General features: G+C 39.8%; 1 protein-coding gene across 2 annotated transcripts in view; it reads left to right on the top strand.

Moving 5' to 3' along the window:
* LOC140127011 (pendrin-like) overlaps nt 1–25,453 on the top strand; it is a 63,779-nt gene that overhangs the window by 19,016 nt on the left and 19,310 nt on the right. Inside the window, exons 1-12 of one of the 2 annotated variants that reach the window (XM_072147152.1) lie at nt 1,796–1,893; nt 5,383–5,528; nt 6,654–6,793; nt 11,811–11,921; nt 14,927–15,102; nt 15,641–15,805; nt 16,900–17,052; nt 20,401–20,483; nt 20,836–20,983; nt 21,077–21,190; nt 22,510–22,587; nt 22,858–22,953. In XM_072147152.1, coding sequence (XP_072003253.1) covers nt 5,383–5,528; nt 6,654–6,793; nt 11,811–11,921; nt 14,927–15,102; nt 15,641–15,805; nt 16,900–17,052; nt 20,401–20,483; nt 20,836–20,983; nt 21,077–21,190; nt 22,510–22,587; nt 22,858–22,953 — 1,410 coding nt within the window. In that variant the 5' untranslated portion in view covers nt 1,796–1,893. Of the gene's footprint in view, nt 1–1,795; nt 1,894–5,382; nt 5,529–6,653; nt 6,794–11,810; nt 11,922–14,926; nt 15,103–15,640; nt 15,806–16,899; nt 17,053–20,400; nt 20,484–20,835; nt 20,984–21,076; nt 21,191–22,509; nt 22,588–22,857; nt 22,954–25,453 lie in introns of those variants that run through there. The other variant, XM_072147150.1, reaches the window with a different exon arrangement.

The following is a 25,453-nucleotide window of genomic DNA, read 5'->3' as shown; positions in this document are numbered from 1 at the left end:
ACCACACTGTGGCCCTCCGAGACCTCCCACCACCACACTGCGGCCCGCCGAAACCTCCCACCACCACACTGCGGCCGCCGGAACCTCCCACCACCACACTGTGGCTAACGCCGCTGACACCAAAGCAGACTGCGGCTAACGCACAATGTATCCCTCTCCCCATGTGACCAGACTGTGGCAGCCGCCACCGAGCCCCAGTGCCCAGACTGCAGCTGACACTGCAAATCCAGGATAGTTGCTTTGTAAAATGTTTTTTTTTAAAAGAAATTTTGGTTTATTTTTTTTGGTGTCTGTGTTGGGGGGAGGCTTTTTTTAGGTTTTTTATTAATTGAATTTGTGTCTTTGTCATTTTTTACGTGTTTTTACTGTTTATGCAGTTCTGTTTCACATACACCTCATGCCACCTCAGCACCAGACATGCAGTCCCACGTAACACACACCTGCCACCTCAGCACCCGCCAGATACGCAGTCCCATGTAACATATACCTCATGCCATCTCAGCACCAGACATGCAGTCCCACGTAACACACACCTGCCAGACACGCAGTCCCATGTAACATACACGTCATGCCACCTCAGCACCAGACATGCAGTCCCACGTAACACACACCTGCCACCTCAGCACCCGCCAGATACGCAGTCCCATGTAACATATACCTCATGCCACTTCAGCACCAGACATGCAGTCCTATGTAAAATACACCTCATGCCAACTCAGCACCTGCAAGCCATGTAGTCCCATGTAACATACAGGTCTTCCCTGACCTTATCACATCCACTCCTGTCAAGCCCCCTCACCTCCATACACATGTATGCACACAGTACCTGTACACATTCTACTCGCAGGCAGCCATTACAGCTCTACTTCCTGTGAGGAGACTGCGTAGTAAGCCACGCCCCTTTCCCGGAGGCTCCGCCCCTCCTGTGACATCACGACTACCCGGAGCAGCTCCATTCTAGATGCTACCAGCGCTGTAGTGTGAGCTGAGCAGTGCCGGCCCGCGCGCTGCCAGTGTAATGTCCTGCACACCATTGCTGTGCGCTCCGGACCGCTCAGCTCACACACTACAGCCAGGGATAATTCAGGCAATTATTCTGGGGAGTAATGGCGCCTCATCATGCGTCTATGACGCTTGGTGAGGCGTTAATGCGATCTCTGTACCCAAGGATATAGTAAAACAAAAGTCTTGATAAATCTCCCATAACATCTTGTTGGCTTTGGTTGCAGTTCTCAAACATTGCATGCTATAGTTTTGTTAATTTTTCGCAATTACTCCCAAGCCCTTTTCCATTGTAGACAAGTAATTAAAGGTATAGCATAGTTTAACAAATGTTTAACGCTTAATGTAAATGCTTACCTCTGACAGTTAGCTGCCTTTTGATCAGTTTATCCAGGTAAACCCATTTTGTACAGTGCTTACAGCATTACAGCACCCTTTTCCAGAAAATCCACATAAAAGAAAATACCTGACCATGTATTCACTGGTTATATATTTATTCTCTCAGTTTTACTTTCTGTTATACTCACCTGTTATTAAGTAATATACTTTTTCAGCTTTACTAGACATCTTGATGTACAAATGGCTAACTTGGATGAGAGCTTTAACAGTAAAAAAAACCTTAATAACGTTTACAACCTTCATATGAGAAGAGTGTGCATATGATAATACATAACATAATAACTGGATTGAGTAGTTACTGGATAACATCATGATGTCATGTTGACCTTCTGTGGTTGTAGATAGCTGCAGCTGCTTCTTGTGGCACTCCGGCTGTGTGACGAGGACAGCTGGGACAGAGCGGGGCACTTTGTGCTCAGCTGTCTGGCTCAATCCCACACTGGCACTTGTGCTGCTTCCTTTCAAGCAGGAAGGGTTTTCAGGAAAAGTAAGGTAGGCTGCAGTATGGACTCAATGTCAAACCATGTCTACAGTACTGCTTATCTTATGTATATAATATTTCATTTTTTGTAATGAAAAACCTTAAAATATACCAGTGCTTTTGCTATTTAGGGATTGGTCAAGAAGCAGTAATATCCAATAATCATTAATATCCCAGAAACATTGTAATTCAGCAATAACCTGTCCTGTATGGACTGATGGGTGTCTGAGCCGGTTTATGCAAGCGGCTTGTTTCAGACACATATACAGCACCTCTATAAAACAGCTAAGCATGACCTTGTGGTGTTGACATAACCCTGATTATAGACAACTTATTGTCTTCCTCTAATGATCAAATTGCTTAACTTCTTTGGTAATTGACTCATTGCCCATTGTTATTAGAGGAAAAGGGTTATAACTCTTGGACTAAGGAATGTGTTCAGAAATGTGATGGTGAAATATCTGCACGCAACCTTTTATTAATAAATAATAATACGTAGAATGGAGACAATAGACTGAGAATACAGGGTAAACAGAGAATAGGTGATTTAATCCTTGCTTGAGCAAAATCCGCCAATCAGAATACAATTTTCCATTTTCTGTAAGAGTGGAAATGTGAAAGCAGTGATTTGATTGGTGGCTGCCTGTTTGTAAACCAAACTTGGAACCACAATTGATTTCTATGTTTCTCAGTTGTCACAGAGATGTAGTAAACGCTCAGATCTGTTCTAATGTGTAAAATAAATGTTTTTCATACTGAACTAAAGATTTATTGATAGCGTTTGCAGTGGAATAGGTACATAGTTCACCAAAATGATAAAAGCAAGTAACAATTCTCACTCCATATAAAATCCTACATTTTTAATGACTACAATGCAGATCTGCACAACTGCACATGGGAAGCAAACTCTCTGTAGTAGTTATTATCCCATCAATTTGACCCCTAAGTCTTGGTCAAGATCAGGTAGAAAAGAGTATAACAGTGAAACAAAGTCTATAACCTTGGAGGCACATGAGTTTGCATAAGAGCTGTCAATATATAAAATAATAGTAATATGGAGTTTTTTAGACTGTCTAGTATAACTTTTAGACAGTATTTGTAATTTTCCCCATCTCAGCCTTTGTAAGTGCTCCGATACACATTCTATACATAAATCTATATTTTCATTTTAAGGAAAGTATAGGTGCCTCTTTCTACATACATCTCTTGACATTAATGATTAAAAGATTAACCGTTGTAGAGGAAATCTTTGAAGATCAGAATGCATGTGCCAGCTGACAGGTTAATTCTTACTGAAACTGGTTTTCCCAAAACACTGCTTTCCTAAGGCTACAAGGTCTATATATTCTGATTCCTATACCTTGTAGTGTTACACTTCATGTGGCAAGGCTTCAAGTGGCTGGAAACAGTCAGGTATGTTAATATATATGACTTTTTACTGTGTTAATGATTTCAGTTTACTGTACTGTCATAAAAGTTGTAAATTGTCCTATAGATTTATTAGTTTCTAAAGATTTAAATGCATAGTCTCCTCTTTTAATGTCATATTTCATAAAATGGGACTATACAAATTTATGTGAACCTATCAGAATTCTCATTTCAGTGTCCAGTCAAATTTACATTTTTAACATTTTATGCTATAGGCGTTTCAACAAATTTTGTTTATCTGTAAGTGTTAATGCTCTGGATACTTTACTACAATTTTACTCCATTTTTGTTGATACGCTAATTTCCCATGAGCACGGTTGTTTGGATCCTCATTCAGTGGAACGATATCCGTTGAGTAGCCCCATTTTCTCCATATTTTCCTCTGTTAATGCTTATGCTGTGCAAATGGATGACTAAAATGAGGTTCACCCATCTAAATGGAGTTGTTTTGCTAGCAAGTATGTCTCACACATATAGCATAACTGTCACATGTAAATTCAACATTAAAAATACACTGTTAACTGATAGTATGGTATGAAGCACTATTCATGCTATCAGAAACCACAATACAACACAATATATTGGGCTATATTTGAAAACACTTAAAGGGCTTTTAAACAGATAATAATAAAAACATATTTTACCTTTAAAGGAAACCTACCATGAGGAATCTACCTTCAGAAGTAGATCTGGTGGTAGATTCTTCCTGCCTCCCTCAGCCCTAATCTGTTATTTAATAATTATGGAACATAACATAACTTGTTAAAAACTTTATTTTAGTAATATGTAAATTAACTGCAGAGGCTACTGGGGCGTGTATTAGCCTTAACTTCCAGTCCCTGGCCAGGCTAGTACACGCCCCAGTATCCTCTGCAGTTTATTTACATATTACTAAAATAAAGTTTTTAACAAGTTAGATTCCAGGATTATTAAATTACAGATTAGGGCAGAGGCAGGAAAGAGGAATCTACCATCAGAACTACTTCTAATGTTAGATTCCTCATGGTAGGTTTCCTTTAAAGGAAACCTACCATTTCAGATCGTCGGTGTAAGCTGTAAACACCGAGCACCAGCTCAGGGTGAGCTGGTGCCGGTGCTTAGTTTTGTTAGTGTTAAAACCGCGGTATCACGGTTTTAACACTTTTTAAACTTTATAGCAGAAGCCGCTTCGGCGCTGCGCGCGACCGTGCGCGCGCAACGCCTGCGGCTTTTCCTATGTAGGCGCGCGCACGATCGTGCGCACGCAGCGCCGAAGCAGTTTCTGCTATAAAGTTTAAAAAGTGTTAAAACCGCGATACCGCGGTTTGTAACACTAACGAAACTAAGCACCGGCACCAGCTCACCCTGAACTGGTGCTCGGTGTTTACAGCTTACACCGACGATCTGAAATGGTAGGTTTCCTTTAATGTTCAAGACTGGGATAGTGGAATTGTGTATAAAGGATTGTGTACCTGAAAATATGTGGCAACTCTCAGCTCATTGCATCAACTCACATCACTGATGGAGATTAGAAAAAAATCAGCAAATGAACCATCCCATACTGCAGGTTAGCCTTGTTGTATATACTAGGGGAAACATTTTTGGGCTATATTCATGTCATCAGTTTTTTAACATTTCTGCTTTTTGTGAGCACATATAATGAAAATAACGAGAAGTGTGGCAATATTATGTAATATATCCCCTTATTACAGCGAGAGTATCGGTGACAACAGTGACACCTAGAGGTTAAAATTGAATAATGACAATCTCAGAAAAGTTTTGATAAACTGCATATACATTTTTCTTTTAAAATTAGACATATTCATTGATATATACGTTTATTGCTAACCTGTTGATATGTGCTTTGTTGCACAATTAAAACAGCATTGATAATACAGTATGTGTGTAGATTGCATCTTGTTAACAAAGCAGCTAAAATATTTTTTTTAATTACTGTAGTTTTTATGGTGCTTCTGTGAAAATCAATGTTGTTGTAAAAGAAAAGTGCAACAAAGTATTTTTTTGCATGCTGAATTTCACATTCATACTCAACTATGCATAAAATAAGTTAATTTTTTATTTGTCATTTACAGATGGCAAAAGAAATGATGGATGTGTCTATGTGTAATGATTATAATGTAACTCGAACAATATACTCTGAAACAACTTTCCAAGAGGACAATGAGAAAACACAACTTGTAAAGAAAAGTATTCCTCAAAAATTGAAGGATAACTGCAGGTGCAATATTAATTTATTTCTGAAATCTCAAGTTTTTAGTTATGAGATGGTTGAATTTGCATATAATCATGTAACATTTTTTTTCTCTCCCCTCTCTGGCCAGATATACTTCCTAACTATATTGCTTCAACTTCTTACTTCCATTGTTGGGCAACTTTCCTACAGTATATTTTCTTATATTGGTTACAATTTGATTTGATTACTGTGTGTGCTGTACCTTTCATATATTATTCACAGTATTGCTGTTATTATCTTTGTTGCCATCGTCTTCCCTTGTATAGCCATGCTATATTCTTGTCACCCTATGGACAGTATATTTTTAACTCTAGGCCATGGCATTACTCTTAGGCTCTTAGTTTTTCTGATAGCAACTAGCGTTAGCTATTTATACCCCGACTACATTCATATGTACAAGTATTGTACTGTTACCATTCCATTTTTATGCGTTTGTGTTTAATGGTTATTGTTGTTTGCACAATGTAACCATGGCCTACGTTGTGGAGTGGGGCAAACGGGGTAATTGCCCTAAAGGGGCCCCGTACTAATGGGCTTCAGTGGACAGAGAATATATTTTTACAACCCCTTGTTTGAATGGCACTGTGAAGATGCGGTTTCCTGCATCATTTGAAAGGTGGCGGCACGTCCCCTGCTGTCTCTTTTCCTTTTCCTGCATTTACTCCTCAAGTGCTGCATGGGCTGTGACATAACACAAAAGAAACACGTGGTTGCTCACAAATCTCCACCCACAGTTAACACCCCTGGAGGTTTTCCCCAGCAACACCAACATTAAATAAAACATATCGCACATGGATCGTCATGGTGCAATTTTTTTACGCGGATCATAAGTCAATCACAAACAATGAACAAGTCGCATAAGTCACTTGCAAAACCAGGGATAGCAAACACATATTAATGCCCATCTGAATGAGCCCTTAATCAGAAATCCTGTTGTAAATCATTTGACTGTATATAGGGTACAAACTGTGTATTTCAGCATCTCTTCCTCTATGAGAAATGTAATGTGATAAGGCGGTCAGTACTCTCTCTAATAATATTTCAATACTACCACTGGCATCTTAACTTCTAACAATGATGTCATTTTGTTGTTTATGCTCTATATTATAGCTGTACTCCAGCAACAGCTCGTCTCAAGCTCAAGCAATTTTTTCCAGTCCTTAACTGGTTGCCAAAGTACCGATGGAAAGAGTGGCTGGTTCATGACCTTATCTCAGGACTATGTACAGGGCTTGTTGGCACATTACAAGGTAGGTTCATTTTATCTTTCTTTAAAGAGAACCTGTCATGCAAAATAACCCCCTAATCTAAATAGATTTTCATAAACTGCCATTAGAGAGCATTGCCTCTATCCCTTCATTGTCTCTCTACATGCCTGTAAACCCAAGCAATGAGGTCCTAAAGCTGTATGCAAATGACCTGTGAAATGTCCAATGATGCATTAGCATATTTAAACTGACCAGCTTATTCATGAGTGGGAGGCACAGCCACACCCCCAGTGTGTCTGTGTATTAGGAGGATGCAGCATGTCAGCAGATGCAGCACACACACTAGCAATGCTTTACTATACATTACACACAGACATGAGTAGGGGGAGGAAAGGGGAGGGGGAACAGGGGTGACATCACTGCCTCTGACCATGTGACCAGCCTCATTTACATAATAAAGAATAGATGGTTTTATAATGATTAATGAATGAAATAACTAGATAAAGGCTGTGATGGGATCCTTGTGAGCTGCTCCAACAGGTAGTAGTGACAGGACTAGTGACACAGAGCTGATGACAGGTGTCCTTTAATCCTCTTTATGAATGCACTTTATTATAGAAATGTTAAGCATTGATAGTAAAAGGGTAACATTTTACTTTTTATAGATCCAGACACAGTGACTGTGGTAATTATCTTATATTTGTTATTCATGGCCTCCATCTAATCTAAAATTATGCCAATGAGCCTGAGGGGGTGTTTCCAGAGCCCCTCAGTGATGTCTTTTCACAGCCTGTTACAATGAGCAGAGCAGGTCTCTCCTGCCTCTTCACTTTTTGCTGCTGCTAGATTACACAGGCAGAAGAAGGAGGGGAGAACAGGGGAAGTGGGAGACATGGTCAGTGGGAAGTGGGAGACATTGTAACAGCCTTTGAATTTTAAAAGTTGATTTTAAGTGTGTGAGATTTTACATGGGTGTTTCAGCTGGTATATCTTTAAACGCTACTGGGCCGACCTAAAGTAATCCCCGGTAAACTCCTCAAAGAGGACCTGCCACCACATTTTCACATATACAGCTAGTGACAAGTTCCTATAGAGCTCTATTAACTAACTGACACCCTTCTTTTAGCTAAAAATTATTCCCTTGCATCCACAAAAATCTAATTTATGTTATATTCCCTGGCATCAGAGGTGGCTTGTCCTGTTTGGCACACCCCTCCCATCTACTCCTCCCCATGTCCCATGCCTCTTCTCAGCATGTCATGTGACCAGAGTGACAAAAAAAAATTTGTCTCGAGTTACAATTATAAAATATACCTGTTTCGACTTACATACAAATTCAACTTAAGTACAAACCTAAAGAACCTATCTTGTACTTAACATGGGACTGCCTGTAGTCATACACATTATATAAATCTTGGAATATCCAGTTTTATTAGCATCTATACCATAATAACTTTGGAATATAATATAGCCTATAACCCTGGATATGTGTAAGATGCAAAGAATGCAATATATCTACAAAGTCATATAAGTTTTCATGTAATTTATTTTGTATATCGACTGTAAACTGTGGTTCAAGGGTTATGGTATACTTTAGGCAATTCAAAGTACTTCTATATATGTTGGTATTCCCTTGATATCTTATCAGCTCACACATTGCTGAATCTGATTTATCTATGCTTTATTTTCTGCCTGTTTTGTGTGTTACACCTTACACTTTTACAATGTGCATTCTATACTGAACCTTGGACTTTTTCTTGATATTGAGCTTAACTAGCATAATAGACTTTCATCCAGTAAAATACTATTCAGTATCTACATGTTCCATCTGCTGCACGTGGCCGCAACCCCTCCTACCTTGTCTCATGTCTGCATTTGAAGCATTATCCTGCTCCTTGAAGTACCTTCAAAATATGGACACACCCTGAAAAGAGTAAAGTGTAAGTTTTCATTGTAGGCAAATAACTTACTGCTTGAGTGTACAAACCAGCCTTACTGGAAAGATTGAACAAAAGACATTTCCTTCTCTGAAGAGGTTAAGTAACTGAAAACGTCTGCTCTACAATACGATCTTTGCAACATATTTTCGATACACATACATTTATGTATTCCACTCTTCTACAATTTAGTGTGTTTGCTGAAGCATTTGCAACACCCCTGCCAACGTATTGGCAAGGGAGTCGTTGTGAACAGCGCCCTCTCCAGGTTAGGAGCTGTCTGAGGGAGTCATGAACCCTTTAGAAGGTTCTAGCACTGGGTCATTAGCTAATCAGCAGCTGTAGATCCTGCCTGAACAGGCAGTGGTTAAATGGATGTGAGTTATTGACCAATTGTGTTTCTACAATGTACACTGGAGTGTGATTGGAGAGGTAGCCACCACCTGACCAGGAGATTAAAACCCCTGGGCAGGGAGGAGCCAAAGGTCTTACCACAAGGTTTTTACCACCCGTTATCCCTAGAGAGCACATCCTCTTAGAATACCAGCATACAGAGTGAAGAGAGCGACAGTGTCAGTACACCATCAGTACTGACACTTAGCTAATCCCAGGAACACAGTCAGGAGACTTCAATCCGGAGCTGCAGCTTTCACAGTTTGGACACAGCTCCACCCCAGCAAGCATCTACTACCAGGCTGGTGAGCAATTCCTGAGGACTCCTCTCCATGACCACTCCAGTAATCCAAACCAGCTGTGATATCGTTTAGGCCCATTGCCTGCTGTTATTCAGTAAAGAACCGTGAGTTATTTTGCACAACGTTTGCCTCCGTCTGATCCCTGGATATGGCTGTCACCACCATGGGCTCCCCATCCATCACCCAGGGACATATCTTGCAGACACTCAGGGGTTACCCCAGGGAGAACGTGTACCCCAGCCTCTCCCTCGATATATCTTGCGCACACCACCTGCTGGAGACTTGCCAGGCTGTAGGACAGCCCTCCAGTCCCCATACCAAGCACCCGTGACATCAGCGTGCCTAGGCCGCAACCGCCAGCCACTCCGGTATTCTGTGCCCCGGCTGCTCCAGGCCCCAAGAAAAGGCTTGGCTCCAGTGGGGGATGTTGCACATTGAATAAAATCACTTGTAAAATGAATATACGAAAAATATGTATTGTTTTACGCAGTTAATCTCCTGAAATACATAACTGAAGTACCGTTTATACCCATGATGAAATGCCCTGCAGCACACCTTTTAAGTTAATTCTCTGCAGTCCCAATATTAATGAAATGCTCTGCAGTGTATAAAACAAAATAAACCTCCATGCTTATCACTTGATGCTCCCCGTGGCTCCTCTTGCTTCTTCTCCTCACGCGTAATAGACCGGACAGAGACGCATTGATGCGCTTTGCCCACCGGTGTACACTATGACGTCAGCAGCAGCTACACTGCCTTGTCATAGAGTAAGCCGGTGGGCAGAGCTCTGTTAACAGTGAAGAGAATAAGTAAGAGGAGCTTCAGGGCGCATTGGAAGGGGAGTATGGAAGTTTATTTTTTTATGCACTTGTGTATAAGTTGAGTTGTGGTTTTTCAGCACATTTTTTGTGTTTGTTTTTAAGCAATATTTACACAGGAAACACAAATTTATTTGAATTAAAAGTATCAAGATGGAGGGATTATCTGGTTATGCTGTACCCTGAATCCCACAGGCTAATTTGCATATTTTTTAAACCGGTTAGAGAAAGGCAAGAGAGAGTTACAGACAGAACAATTCCTGACACAAGGTGCACACACCTTAAGTGTGTGAGATTTAACATGGGTGTTTCAGCTGGTATATCTTTAAACGCTTCTGGGCCAACCTAAAGTAATCCCCGGTAAACTCCTCAAAGAGGACCTGTCAACACGTTTTCACATATACAGGTAGTGACAAGTTCCTATAGAGCTCTATTAAGTAACTGACACCCTTCTTTTAGCTAAAAATTATTTCCCTTACATTCACAAAAATCTAATTTATGTTATGTTCCCTGGCATCAGAGATGGCTTGTCCTGTTTGGAACACCCCTCACTCACATCTACTCCTCCCCATGTCCCACGCCTCTTCTCAGCATGTCATGTGATCAGGGTGACAACATCCCAGATCCTTTAGCCTTCTAACATTAGCAAACTGTACACCGTGCATACATCTGATCACATGAAAACACAGAATCCTCCATGGACATCAGCTCCTCCCCATCCTCATGCTGTGAGTTCATGTGATTAGATACATGAGGTAGATGTTGCAGATGTAAGAGGATCTTAGATGATGTCTTCCTGGTCACATGACTTGAAGTGCCCAATGATGTAACAGAACTCTCCATACAGCAGAATATCATAGTCTCTCAATTAGGAACAAGGAGACAGGGCAATTCAAGTACAATTTACTATGGGTTGGACTCACATCAGGTGAGTTGCATATAAGTGTCAGGATTCAGGGGTAGTGGACCCACTGTACCGTTGCAAATGATGATGTAAGCCGACACCTAGGAGCAGAGTCTAAGTGGCACCTGGTTGCCACCAGAGCATGCCGCAAAGCGAGTTGGACTTGCTGCGGCGGGATACCACCTGGTCGCTCCACAGGCGTGACTTTGCTCGTGGTGGCGGCCAAGGCGAGGTACAGAGTTGTGAGGCAGAATCATGGTCGAGGACAGGCAGGAGGTCGAGACAGGCAGCTCAGAATCAAAGGCAAAGCAGTAGGGCTGGAGAGAGGCACAGATGCACCAAGGACGTGGGTTCCATTAAAAAGTAACTTGTTTGGTGCTCACCCAAACCCATTGGGTGGAGTTTATGAAGAGTTTTGAATGGTTAATTCCCAACTGCCAGTGCAAATGGTTCTGCATCTACTAAGTGGCTCTAACCTCTTAGTAGATCTGGTTAGTGCGTCAGAAAGAATCTCCACTATGTTTGACTATTTTAGCTGTAGCCTAAGCCAGATAACTTAAACAGAGGCTATTGAAAATATAGTAAATGTCACTTTAAGACAGGATACCATAATTAGATCATTTAGATCATCAATCTCTGTAATCGTTGGCAGCAAAAATATCTAAAGAATATTTGTCTTTAGGTGTTATTTATTTTTTTTTGCAGGTTTGGCATTCGCATTACTTGCTGAAGTTCCAGTGGGATATGGACTGTATTCCTCCTTCTTTCCCATCTTGACCTACTTTTTCTTGGGAACTTCTAAGCACATTTCCATCGGTAAGCCCATTTTTATAATAGAAAAAAATCAATGTAGCCATAACATTCCATGTCTTTTATTTACATAAGAGGATAAAGTTTTCTGGTGGCTTCTAAATACAATCCTGTTATGCCTCATGTAGTAGTCAGGCACATAGAACATTTAACCATATACAGTGCCTTGCAAAAGTATGCCTTTTATTTATTTATTTTAACTGTATTTATTGAGAATTTTTCCAATTTTATAAGAGAACAAGACCCCAACATAGGGTCATCAATACAAACATTGGGTCTGAGACCCACAGGAGAATTCAGAATGGCAACTCCAGTTCTCTCCAGCTGTTAGTGGGATCCTTTTCCAGCTTAAAGGTCGAAATCCAAAAGTATTGGCTGGTAAAATGACGGACTTGTAGGGTAGTTTTACCCAGTTCTGGGGGAAAGGATCGGGGGAAACACATAATATAATTAACACAAACCAAAACCAAAGAATCATGACACTTGCTCATCATCTCATCCCCGGAGATTACGCCAAATGTTGGAAACATTTCAGAATGTTTCTAGACAAACTCACATATATAATGCGTATGACTGGATAGATTGATTGAAATTGGAAAAGGAATGTTAGTGTTTGTAATCTAATATATGAATGTGGTAACATCTTATAATACAGCATGCTTGGGCTGGGTGGGGGTGGCGTACCCTCCAGGGATGAGAGGATGAGCAAGTGCCATGATTCTTTGGTTTTGTTTTGTGTTAATTATACTGTGTGTGTGTCCCCTCCTCCACCTCCTGTCCTTTCTCCCAGAACTGTACAGGCCATCATTCTACAAGCCAATACCTTATGGATTTCCAATACCTGGAAAAGGATCCCGCTAACGCGGGAATTGCCATTCTGAATTCAATGAAACATAGTGACCTGATAGAACTTCTCCCTTCCTTTTTTTCCATTAACAGGTAAGCTGGATAGTAGTTCAGAAGTTGGTATAAAACAAAATCAATGTCATAAAAACATCACGTTACATACTTTACAGTAACCACATAGATCATAAATGGTGCAATGGGTACATGCCAAAAGTACATATGTACATAGTCTCATGGAGAAAAAAACACATACATATGGAACAAAGACAATGAATTATATATCTTGGAACCACACAGTTGAAGTCTCCGAAATGAGGAGTGGAGGAACATGAAAAATAAATAAAACAAATAAATAAACTAGCCATATGTATACACCTAGCGTAGTAGAGCCCCATATAAAAAATTTACTAATTCTGAGGAAGACATCAGGATCAAAACATTAATAAATCTATATATATATATATATATATATATATATACACCCCTTTATACATAAAATCTATGGGACGTGTAACACTTTCAATTCCCATCCACAAAAAGTGACGGGTCCATTTTTTGTGTATTTCCCTAAAATGTTTGGAGGCTGTCGAATCCTGATGGGGCCTGTGGTATGTCCTATATATTGTTTGTAACATTCCCCACACTTGATCATGTAGATTGCATTGTGGGTATTGCAATTAAGGTAAGATTTAATGGGATAGCTGATGTTGGTGGAGCAAGAGACAAAGCTTTCTCCCACTGGGTGATGTATACACTCTAGAATATGTAGTCTGCCATTTTTGCGAAGATACTTTGGTATTTATTTGTTATGCAATTGTATCAATTCACCACACAGTGGGGTTTCAGTTAGTTAGAGTATTGGAGGTATGGGATATACATTTAGATTTTATGTATAAAGGGTTGCATATATATATATATTTTATGTTCCTGATTTCTTCCTCAGAATTAGTCATTTTTTTCTATGGGGCTCTATTACGCTAGGTGCATTATTTGTTTATTTTTTCATGTTCCTCCACTCCTCATTTCTGAGGCTTCAACTGTGTGGTTCCAAGATGTATAAATCATTGTCTATGTTCCATATGTATGTGTTTTTTCATGAGACTTAGCACATTGTACACGCTTATGACATGTGTACACTTATATATTTTTGGCATGTTCCCATTGCACCATTTACCATCTATGTGGTTACTGTTAAGTATGTAACATTATAGGAATGTATTTTATGACATTGATTTTGTTTTATACCAATTCCTGAATACCTATCCAGCTTACCTGTTACTTTGAGATATGGTACGAAGCGTACCTCCGATCATGTGACCTGGAGGTTTGGGCAAGACACCTCCTCCACCCGCACAGCTGAAATAATGAATGCATTGGGAGTAAATGCAGGTTATGAGTAAGACACCTTGCGTCGCCTGGCTGGCTATATACTGGGAGGCTGTGCATTTCCAATGCACTAATGCATTTCCCACCCCCGGCTTATAGTCGAATCAATAGGTTTTCCAGTTTTTGTGTTAAAATTGGGTACCTTGGCTAATACTCGGGTCGGCTTATACTCAAGTATATACGGTATGTCTTTTATTATGTCTTCGCTAGTTCATCCAGAGTGATCATGGGCCTCTTGGTTTCATCTCTGATCAGTCTTTTTCTTATTTGAGATGAAAGTTTAGAGGTATAGTCGGGTCTTGGTGGATTTGCAATTTGGATTTGTCTGATACTCCTTCCATTTCAATATGATGGCTTAAAATATCCAATAAATTTTGTTTTAATTCACAATTGTGTTCCAATTGTTGTTGATTCCATGTGGCAAAAGGTAGGAAAGTTCAACGGGGCCAAATACTTTTGCTAGGAACTGTATATGGAAAATTAGGTTGCCAGACATTTCTATAAAAAGTTTAAAAAAAAAAGGAAGAATACTGGGAAATATATTTCAGTGATGACATCTGTTGACATCAGAAGTAGCTGTCGCAACTTGGATTTCAATAAAAAAAGTATAGAAACGTCTTGGATATAACTGCGTTAAAAGGAAATGTAAACCCGGTGAATATAACACATTTATGCTTACCTCTTACCCTGACCAGTTTTACAGCAGATCACTGACAAGAAAAAACTTGTTATGAATAAGACGCTGCCTTGTATATCATAAAATAATTTTTTACCCACAGGACCCTTTCCAGTTATCTGTTTGATGGTTGGACAAGTTGTACTTTCTCTGGCTCCTAATGAGAAATTTATCATTACCAATTCTACATTAAATGAAACACTGATAGATTACGAAGCCCGGGATGCTGCAAGAGTTCTTATATCAAGCAATTTGAGTTTCTTAATTGGAATAATACAGGTAATTCATTTTAGAGAGTGATATGTTTATTTATTTCAGTTTCTTAAACACAGTGAAACTGACCAGGACTAGGCACAGCCACTTCAAAAGCTACAAAGCTATACCTGGTATGGAGCCGTTTCATCCTGCTGATCAACAGGGATGCCAGGAGTTAATCTGATATCCAAAGACAGGCCATCAGTTTTTTTCTTACTTCACCCCTCCTACTCCCCTCCACTAATGTGGGCTTATATAATCTGAAATGTATTGATCTGTAATCCTTTTTTTGGAGAAAGAAGAAATTTCTATCATCAGGTATGTAACAAAGTTATTGTCGTTGAAATTACAAAAAGGTTCTGAATGTAGAATGGAACTCTACATCTGAAAAATCTACTATCCAAAAAAAAAATTGGCAAAATGTTCGACCCTTTCTCTGCTAAAGATCTAATATGTCCTCACAGGGTGTTACCTTTATGGCCAAGGATTTATGAGACTTTTTACCAACTTTACTGAACCACATGTTAAGATTTAAACAGCTGTTTCTTTATTTTATCCATAGCTTGTATTGGGAGCTCTACAGTTTGGATTTGTTGTCAGGTACCTGGGAGATCCATTAGTTCGAGGATTTACCACAGCTGCTGCTGTTCAAGTACTAATATCACAGATCAAACTTATTCTCAACATCCCCTCAACAAATTACAGTGGAGTACTGTCAATGGTTTATGTAAGTTCATTAACGTTATAATTGTACACATTACAGTAACTGATCTGGAATACATACATTTGCTACTTTAAAAACGACTTTTAAAAAAAAAAGTAGTATACAGGCGGTCTCCTACTTAAGAACACCTGACTTACATACGACCCCTAGTTACAAACGGACCTCTGGATTTTGGTAATTTACTGTACTTTAGTCCTAGGCTACAATAAACAGATATAACAGTTATCAATGGTGCCTGTGATTAAGATTTATTGTTAATCCTGGTTCTTATGACAATCCAACATTTTTAAAATCCAATTGTCACAGAGACCAAAAAATTTTTGTCTGGGGTTACAATTATAAAGTATACAGTTCCGACTTACATACAAACTCAGCTCAACTCAACAAACCTACAGAACCTATCTTGTATATAACCCGGGGACAGCCTGTATAGCCCCGGGTGCTTCTGTGCTTGTCACACAGGACACCTGGTACTCCTTCTGCTCCCAATTATGCACGCCTCCAGCACGATATCTTTTCCAGCCACTCCCTCCCATTGACGTCATACAGCTCCCGAGAAGACTTGCACATGAGCAGTCCTCATATTTATCAAGTAACCGCCGACTCACATGCACAAGACTTTGAGGGCCGGGGGACAGGATGGAGTGGGTTGAAATGATAACGCATCGGAGGCATGCGTAATTAGGAGCCAAAGGAGCGCCGGGCAGCCTCTGTTAAAAGCACCCGGAGCACCCTGGGCTATTTAGCATTTTTTTCTAGCGCTATAGAAATGTTTCAGGCCTTATGAAGACATATTTTGGCATAAAGAAGAAAAGCCCAAGCTGTAAGCATATTTAGGTTAAATCATGGCTACTCAAGTGGTAGTCCACATGAGTAAGGCTAAAACTAGGAGCAAGTTACTGCAAACCAAGAAGTCTTTCTAAAAAGCATATGTAAAAATAGTGCTTTCCATTTTAAATGAATCCACAGCCTGTTGTTTCTTAAAGCTATATGTAAAGTGCCCTAGGAACTGATCGGAAGCTCTTATTCATGTCTAAGGAAATAATTAAAATCCTTTTTGGCACTGTACTGACTGTTAGTTTTTATTTTTCATTTAGACAACTATTGATATCTTTGCCCACATTGGTCAAACTAATTTTGCTGATCTTACGGCTGGATTGATAACTTTGGTGTTATGTTTGGTGGTAAAAGACATAAACGAACGATATAAACATATTATGCGCATTCCAATTCCCATTGAAGTCATTGTGGTAAGTCAGATACATTATAATTCCCATTGAAGTTGCTAATCTGTATGTAGGATTAAATTTAGCTATAGCGTTGACTTTTTTCGGACTATAAGATGCTCTTTACTATAAGACGCACCCCAGATTAAGGCTTCCAAAAAAGGAAAAATATATTCTAAACCAATTAACCGGTTAAGGAACAGGCCCTTTCCCGTTTTTTCATTTCCATTTTTCACTCCCCACCTTCAAAAATCTATAACTTTTTTATTTTTACACGTAAAAAGCTATGTGACGGCTCGTTTTTTGCTTAACAAATTGCACTTTATAGTGATCGCATTGAATATTCCATGCCATGTACTGGGAAGCGGGAAAAAAATTCCAAATGCAGTGAAAATGGTGAAAAAACGCATTTGTGTTGTATTCTTGTGGGCTTGGATATTACGGCTTTCACTTCACGCCACAAATGACGCATCTAATTTATTCTTTGGGTCAGTACGATTACAGGGATACCCAATTTGTATAGGTTTTATAATGTTTTCATACATTTACAAAAATTATTTTTTTTTATTTTGCCGTCTTCTTGTGCTTATAACTTTTCCATACTTTGTTGTATGGAGTTGAGGGTGGTGTCATCTTTTGCAACTTTTGATGATGTTTTCAATGATATTATTTTTAGGACTGTACGACCTTTTGATCACTTTTTATAGAATTTTAATTTTTTTTTTAAATGGCAAAAAAGTGCCAGTTTTGACTTTGGACGCGATTTTCCGTTACGGGGTTAAACGCAGTGAAAAACCGTTATTATATTTTGATAGATCAGGCATTTTGGGACGCAGTGATACCTAATGTGTTTATGATTTTTACTGTTTATTTATATTTACATCAGTTCTAGGGAAAGGGGGGTGATTTGAATTTTTAGGTTTTTTTATTATAATTTTTTTTTAAAACTTTTTTTTAATTTTTATTTTTACTATTTTTCAGACTCCCTAGGGTACTTTAACCCTAGGTTGTCTGATCGATACTACTACAGTATGGCAGTATATGGGGATTTTACTCCTCATACATTACAATGTGCTGATATCACATTGTAATGAATGGGTTAACCCGAAGTAGCTTCGGGTCTTCGTGAGACCCGAAGCTACCATGGCAACGGATTGCCGCTCCCCGATGACGTAACGGGGAGCGGCGATCCTCGGAAAGATGGCGGCGCCATCTGTTTGAAGCCGTCGGCGGCGATCAGCAAGAAAACACCCGCGATCGGTGCCGGCACCGTTCGCGGGTGTTACCGGTAAGCCTTTGCTGCAATATGCAGCAGAGACTTACCGGCTATGGAGAGGGCTCGGCCCGCACAGCACACACACAGCTTTGCTTCATCCATACATTTACACACACACAGCCCTGCTTCATCCATACATTTACACACACAGATCAGTTAACATACACAAACAGAAATAGGAACACACTCAGCACTGCTGCATACACTGTTCACTACTATACACAGTAGGCACTGCAACATATACACATATTGACCGGGCGCTACTATACACATGAATACATACGCAGCTCTACTATACACATATAAGGAACACTCTGGGAAGTTCTATACACATCAATATACACACAGCTCTACTATACACATATAAGGAACACAGTGGGAACTACTCTACACATAAATACATACACAGCTCTACTATACATATATAAGTAACACTCAGTGCTGTGTATGTATTCATGTGTATAGTACTTCCCAGAGTGTTCCTTATATGTGTGTAATAGTGCTGTGTATGTATTCATGTGTATAGTACTTCCCAATTACACACTTATAAGGAACGCTCTGGGAAGTACTACACACATGAATGCATACACAGCTCTACCATACACATATAAGGAACACTCTGGGAAGTACTACACACATGAATACATACACAGCTCTACTATATGCACATAAGGAACACTCTGGGAAGTACTATACACATGAATACACACACAGCACTGCTATGCACAAATAAGGAACACACTGGGAAGTACTCTACACATGAATACACACACAGCTCTACTATACACATATAAGGAACACACTGGGAAGTACTATACGAATGAATACACACACAGCCCTACTATACACATATATGAAACACACTGGGAAGTACTACACACATGAATACACACACAACTTTTCTATACACATATAAGGAACACACTGGGAAATACTACACAAATGAATACACAAACAGCCCTTCTATACACATATATGAAACACACTGGGAAGTACTATACACATGAATACACACACAGCTCTACTATACACATATAAGGAACACACTGGGAAGTACTACACACATACAGAACCCTTCCTCCCTGCTCTCCTCTTCTTTTTACCCTGTCCCAGCGCAGCACGTCCCTATTCTCGGCAGCATCAGACGTGTGGTGATGTAAGAAGCATGTGATGAGTCACATGCTTCTGACATCACCGCAGGTCCTGTAGGTCCTGCCGAAGGCTCTCCTCTCTGGGAGATCGGATGAAGTGCTATTTCAGGGCATCATCCGATCTCCATTGCAGCGGTCAGGAGGGTCTGGGAGTGCTGGATCCTCCTAACCTTCGGTCTATAAGACGCAGGGACTTTTTTGCAAGATTTTTTCTTGCTAAAAAGTGCGTCTTAGAGTCCAAAAAATACAGTAGTTTGAAAATTCTCATGCCCGTTTTATTACCCCATTTACAGCGCTGTGTGAGGGCTTGTTATTTGTGGGACAAATTATACTTCCATTATGCTGTGCAACTTACTGTACATTGTCAAAAAAGTTGCACCATTTTCTTAATCTTTAAGAAATGTTTAAATTTTTCACTGTAGTCTAAGTCTTTAGTCTTTAAGAAATGTTTAAATTCTTCACTTTAGTCTAAAACCAAACTTTTCATAAATTTTTACTTGATGTTTTCATTGCTAACATTGTGGAACTGTACAAACTTTTTATCAGCACTTGTTATTCAAATTTTATGCGTTATAAAATGTTGGAAAAGCAGCAAATAATAAACAAACAAAATATCCCTTTCGGTTGAAGAGGTTTATTTCAGAAACAGAGGCATATTATTCTGTGTATAGATGGAGTATAACGCTGATCTCTAGTGGAATTATTGAAAAGTTGTAGCAATGTGACAACTAAAAAAAATAAGAGATAAAAGATATTGATAACAGAACAGCTTACTCCTGCCTAATGGTAAAATTTAAAGGAACTAGGATTTTATGATTTTGGCATTTTCAAAAACATTGGGACAGATTTATTAATGCTGTCTAAAAGTTGTGGACAGTGCAGAAGTACAAGTGATTTCCATCCCATGAGCCTGTAAGTATTTTTCTTCCCCTTTTTAATCCTTAGGCAATAGTTGCTACAGGAATATCATATGGAGTTAACCTGGAAGAGACTTATAATGCAGCCATTGTGAAGAATGTCCCAAGTGGGTGAGTAAAACATAGATCTAAGTCTCTTTTCACATGTGTTCTCCTATAAAATTGGACACACAGCACTGGATTTATCACCAGAGCTCAGCTGACCCCACTAGTTTACAATGGGTCCACTGGCTTCTGCTGAGATGTCTGTCTTTGTGTTGGAATTTGCAACAGATTCGGATGCTACAGTACCCTAAAAAAGTATATTAAAAATATTGCTTCTTCATATGACCACACAAAGGTAGAAGGTATGACATAGTACACTGTAAGGTGATGACTACCAAAACACTGATAAATTTGGTTCTGTCAATGTGGTTTCCTGATGATGAAGTCTAAACATTATTTTCTATATTTTAAAATTAAGCTTCATACCACCGGTGGCACCAGACGTCAGCCTCTTTCCACAAATTATTGTGCCAGCATTCTCTATTGGAATTCTGGCATATGCCCTTGCTGTTTCTCTGGGAAAAGTGTATGCCATAAAATATAATTATGAGATTGATGGAAATCAGGTAAAGTTTAACGTCCATTCAGCATTAACAGTAGTTAATAGTAGTAGTAGTACTGTTTGATAATTATTTGATATCAACTTGTTTTCTTTACAGGAATTCATTGCATTTGGGGTCAGTAATATATTTAGTGGCTGCTTCTCTTGTTTTTGTGCCACCACTGCATTGTCTCGTTCTGCGGTCCAAGAAAGTACTGGAGGGAAAACCCAGGTGAGAATACAAACATGTAATTTTCTAGTGTTTTTTATATTGTCATTATAATTTAGTGATCTAATACTTTCAGCAGCATGCTTTCATAAGTGAATGTGCCGTTTATTCCAATTAGCAGTATTATTGGGTAGTTTTGTGTTTAGTATAGGAACCAAGACCTTATTTGCCACTACAGTATATACTTTATATGCAGTATCTAGGAGGGGGGAATAATGAAACCAACTTGATGGCAAAAGTGTGTGTGGGGGGGGATCTGTGTAGTTAGTGGAGCGCGAACAGTGCATCTTCTCTAATTTGCTGTATGAAGTCAGCAAACCATTACACGCCACGGTCAAGCATGTTCAGTCAGCGATAATTTTATTGTTTGTTCAAGTCAAACTGTGAAAAAAAGTAAAAGAATAATTAATAAAAAAGGTTTTTATATAAAAAAGAAAGTCTCCAAAACACCTCCATTACATATATAAACAATAAAAAATACACAAAATCACAAGAAAACACTCGCTTATTTAAGAGAAGGTTGTAAGACCTCCCCTCCTTTCCTTGGCATTTTATCCATTGTGAATGTATAGATAGTTTATAAGATACATTCATTTAGCAAAAAAATTTCTAAATTACAACTCCATTTTAATTTTAACAAATGTGAAGATCACATGTGAAGAGACCAGCAAGAGCAGAATACCACATTAAACATAATACTACACAATGCTGCAGGTGAGTTCAGTGATAGCAATGGGTTCTGGTATATGCAATTTTCACTGCCCTGCCCTGCCTCCTTGTTTCTGATTGACCGGTCACTTCTAGGACATGCTGCTGTATGGAAGATTGAGAGAGAGCTCTATTACATAATTGGGCACTTCATATCATGTAACCAGGGTCCTGTTACATTTGCAACTTCTACCCCGTGTATGTATCTGATCACATTAAATCACAGCATGCCTCTATGGGCGCAAAGTGGAGGAGTAGAAGTCCATGGAGGCATGGTGTGATCAGATACTGCCATGTGATTAGATAAACACATAGGGTCAAGTTTGAAATGTAACTGTGTAAAGGACCTTGGATGACATCACCCTGATTACATGACATTCTGAGAAATGGCATGGGACATAGGGAGGTATAGTTGGGAGGGTCTGGCTGAGCAGGACATGCCCCCTCTGATGCCAGGTAATATAACATAAAGTTGATTTATGGAGATTTGAGGGAAACAATTTTTATCTAAAACAAGGGTGTCAGTTACTAGGGCTCTATAGGAACCTATCACAATCCGTATTTGTGAAAATGTGGTACCCTTTAAACCATTGTTATTTAACCATTTTCTTCAGATTGCTGGTATAATCACTGCTGCAGTAGTCATGGTTTCCCTGCTGTCAGTTGGCAAATATCTGGAGCCCCTGCAGAAGGTAAATGACTAATAAATGATAGAGAGATGAACTAAGAATATGTAGTAAATATCCTAAATTACATACTGAAGATACAATTTATGTTTACTTTAAAATGGTCAATGACTTAACACTTTTTTTAAAGTGACCTACAGTAGCAGTTTCGCTCTGTAGCTACAAATCAGCTATTTTCTGCTTATCAGTCCACTATAAAAAATATCTCCCCTAATATTTTTATTTTTAAAAATCATCAGTAAAATTTAGTTTCTAAACAGTTCTTTTTTCTTACAGTCAGTCTTAGCCGCCATAGTCATATCTAATCTTAAAGGAATGTTCTGGCAAGTAGTAGATGTTCCACGTTTATGGAGACAAAGCAAATGGGATACTGTAAGTATCATTGTCTTCTCAGAGTATTGATTATATGATCGACAGATGATATTTTACTGAAATCTGGCAGTGGGACAATCTTAAAATACTGTATATGTCAGTGATGGCTAACCTATGGCACTGGTGCCAGAGGTGGCACTCAGAGCCCTTTCTGTGGGCACTCAGGCCATCACCAGAGATGACTCCAGGTATCTTCCTGCAGTCCCAGACAGCCCAGGACTTGCTGTGCACAGAGCTATTTTAAAGTGACAGCTGTACCTGGGACTATTTTCTGCTTAATTGGTGTCCACAGGGGCCGGTATCAATGAAAGCTGTGACAGAGAAGGGAGTATAAATCACTAATGAAATTTCTGTGTTGGCACTTTGTGATAAATAAGCGGGTCTTGGTTGTAGTTTGGGCACTCGGCCTCTAAAAGGTTCGCCATCACTGGTATATGTCATGTCCTACCACATGATGTGTGGTACCACATAACAGGGTTATTACAACTAGGAGACAAAAGCTCCATATTTTGATGTTCAATAGGTTTTTTACTGTCAGAATCAAAAATAATGTTGCAGAAAATTTATTTAAATGCTGTCTGGTTGAACGTCTAGAAAATCATTGTGACGTGCGTGAAGTATACTTCTATATTCTGCTATGCTTTTACGTAAGTGCACAATGACTGACAAAAGCGCTGATATCCAATATTTCTCAGCAGATACATGAGAGGTCTCCCAGCACACTGGTAGATTAATTTCATGCACACAAATGTATTTTTCAAGAATCAATGTGGAGATCCTTTTACTGCAGTTTTTTGCAGTTGAATGTCAAGCCTGGCAGTCTCTGAGAGATCCATGGCTTTCACAGCAACTGATCAACACCCCCTATTGGCTGAATTGATGTCACCGGGGCCAGTTGAAGCTGCTATCGCTCCTGTTGTCAGTATAGAAGTAACCATTGCAATTAGTAAACTAGGCAGAAATGTAGGTGAAGAGGCTGCTCAGTCCCTGTTTACCTACATTATATTAGAAAATTGTGTACTTGGTAGTAATCCAAAATTTGAACAATCTTTCTTTTTTGTTCACTTACAATGTTTCTTTGAATCTTGCCCAGTACAGTATTTTTGTATACAATTTAATGTAAGTAAATAAATAGTAGAATATATATTGAGAGTAAAAGACTATGCTACCAGCAGACAATGGAGAAAGGTTATTAACGATTGATTATATGGAACCCCTTATATAGCAGTGTACATGAATCCTTAAAGGAAATCTATCATTTATTTTCATGCATTGTGAACCAAACATACCTTGAGAATGCTGTAGCTACACGGATGTAGAAACATATCATGTTTAATCCCTGTTCCGAATGAGTTTTCTCAAAAAACAATTATAAAATTCAGGACCTTGGGAAAGCTGGGCGCAGACTGTCTTCTGTGCATAAAATTGCTGCCTGAACTGTCCAGAAAGAACTAATCCACCTGAGGTGGATGACTTACACACAGCAGGTGGGGGATGGTGCAACGATTGATTATTTCTGCCTGTCAGGGATAACACAGTAATGACGTATTCTCGGCTTATGCTGGGCAGGACAAGCCTGGAGCAGTGCATAATTAGGGTAAGAGGAGAAGCCCCGAGGCAACCACAGGAGGAGTGACAGAGACTCATTATCATATTTGTATTATTGTTTTCAGCATAACCTTTCAGTTCATTAAGATTAACAGAATGTTTCTGCATCAGTGTAGCTACAGCATTCTCAATATACTGTATATACTCGAGTATAAGCCGACCTGAGTATAAGCCGAGACCCCTAATTTTAACACAAAAAACTGGAAAAACCTATTGACTTGAGTATAAGCCGAGGCTGGGAAATGCATTGGTCGCAGCCTCCCCAGTATATAGCCTGCCAGCCCCCCGTTGTATACAGCCTGCCAGCTCCCTGTAGTATACAGCCAGACAGCCCCCTGTTGTATACAGCCTGCCAGCCCCCAGTTGTATACAGCCTGCCAGCCCCCAGTTGTATACAGCCTGCCAGCCCCCTTTTGTATACAGCCTGCCAGCCCCAGGTAGTATACAGCCTGGCAGCCCGCTGTTGTATACAGTCTGCCAGCCCCATGTTGTATACAGCCTGCCAGCCCCATGTTGTATACAGTCTGCCAACCCCCCGTTGTATACAGCCTGCCAGCCCCCCCCCCCCCCCCCCGTTGTATACAGCCTTAAAAATAATAAACTCAGTACTCACCATTCCGACGGCCTGGGCAGCTCCGCTTCGCTTCATGTCCGCGGCAGCTCCGTCTGCAGGGCCTCTACTTCTTTGGGCCGGCCGGCACACAACTGTGACATCACAGTTGCTGACTTCACAGTTGTGTGCCGGTTGGGCCGTGAGTATAGAGATGTCGCGGTCCTAGTGCCGGCCCGAAGAAGAAGAGGCGCTGCAGACGGAGCTGCCTCGGACCCGCAGCGGATATGATGATGGAAGCGGAGCTGCCTGGGCCGTCAGAATGGTGAGTATTGAGTTTAT

This window comes from Engystomops pustulosus, chromosome 4 (assembly GCF_040894005.1).
Source record: "Engystomops pustulosus chromosome 4, aEngPut4.maternal, whole genome shotgun sequence".
NCBI classification, from domain to species: Eukaryota; Metazoa; Chordata; class Amphibia; order Anura; family Leptodactylidae; genus Engystomops; species Engystomops pustulosus.
Note: the sequence above shows the minus strand (reverse complement) of the source record. Positions and strands in the feature narration are given on the sequence as shown.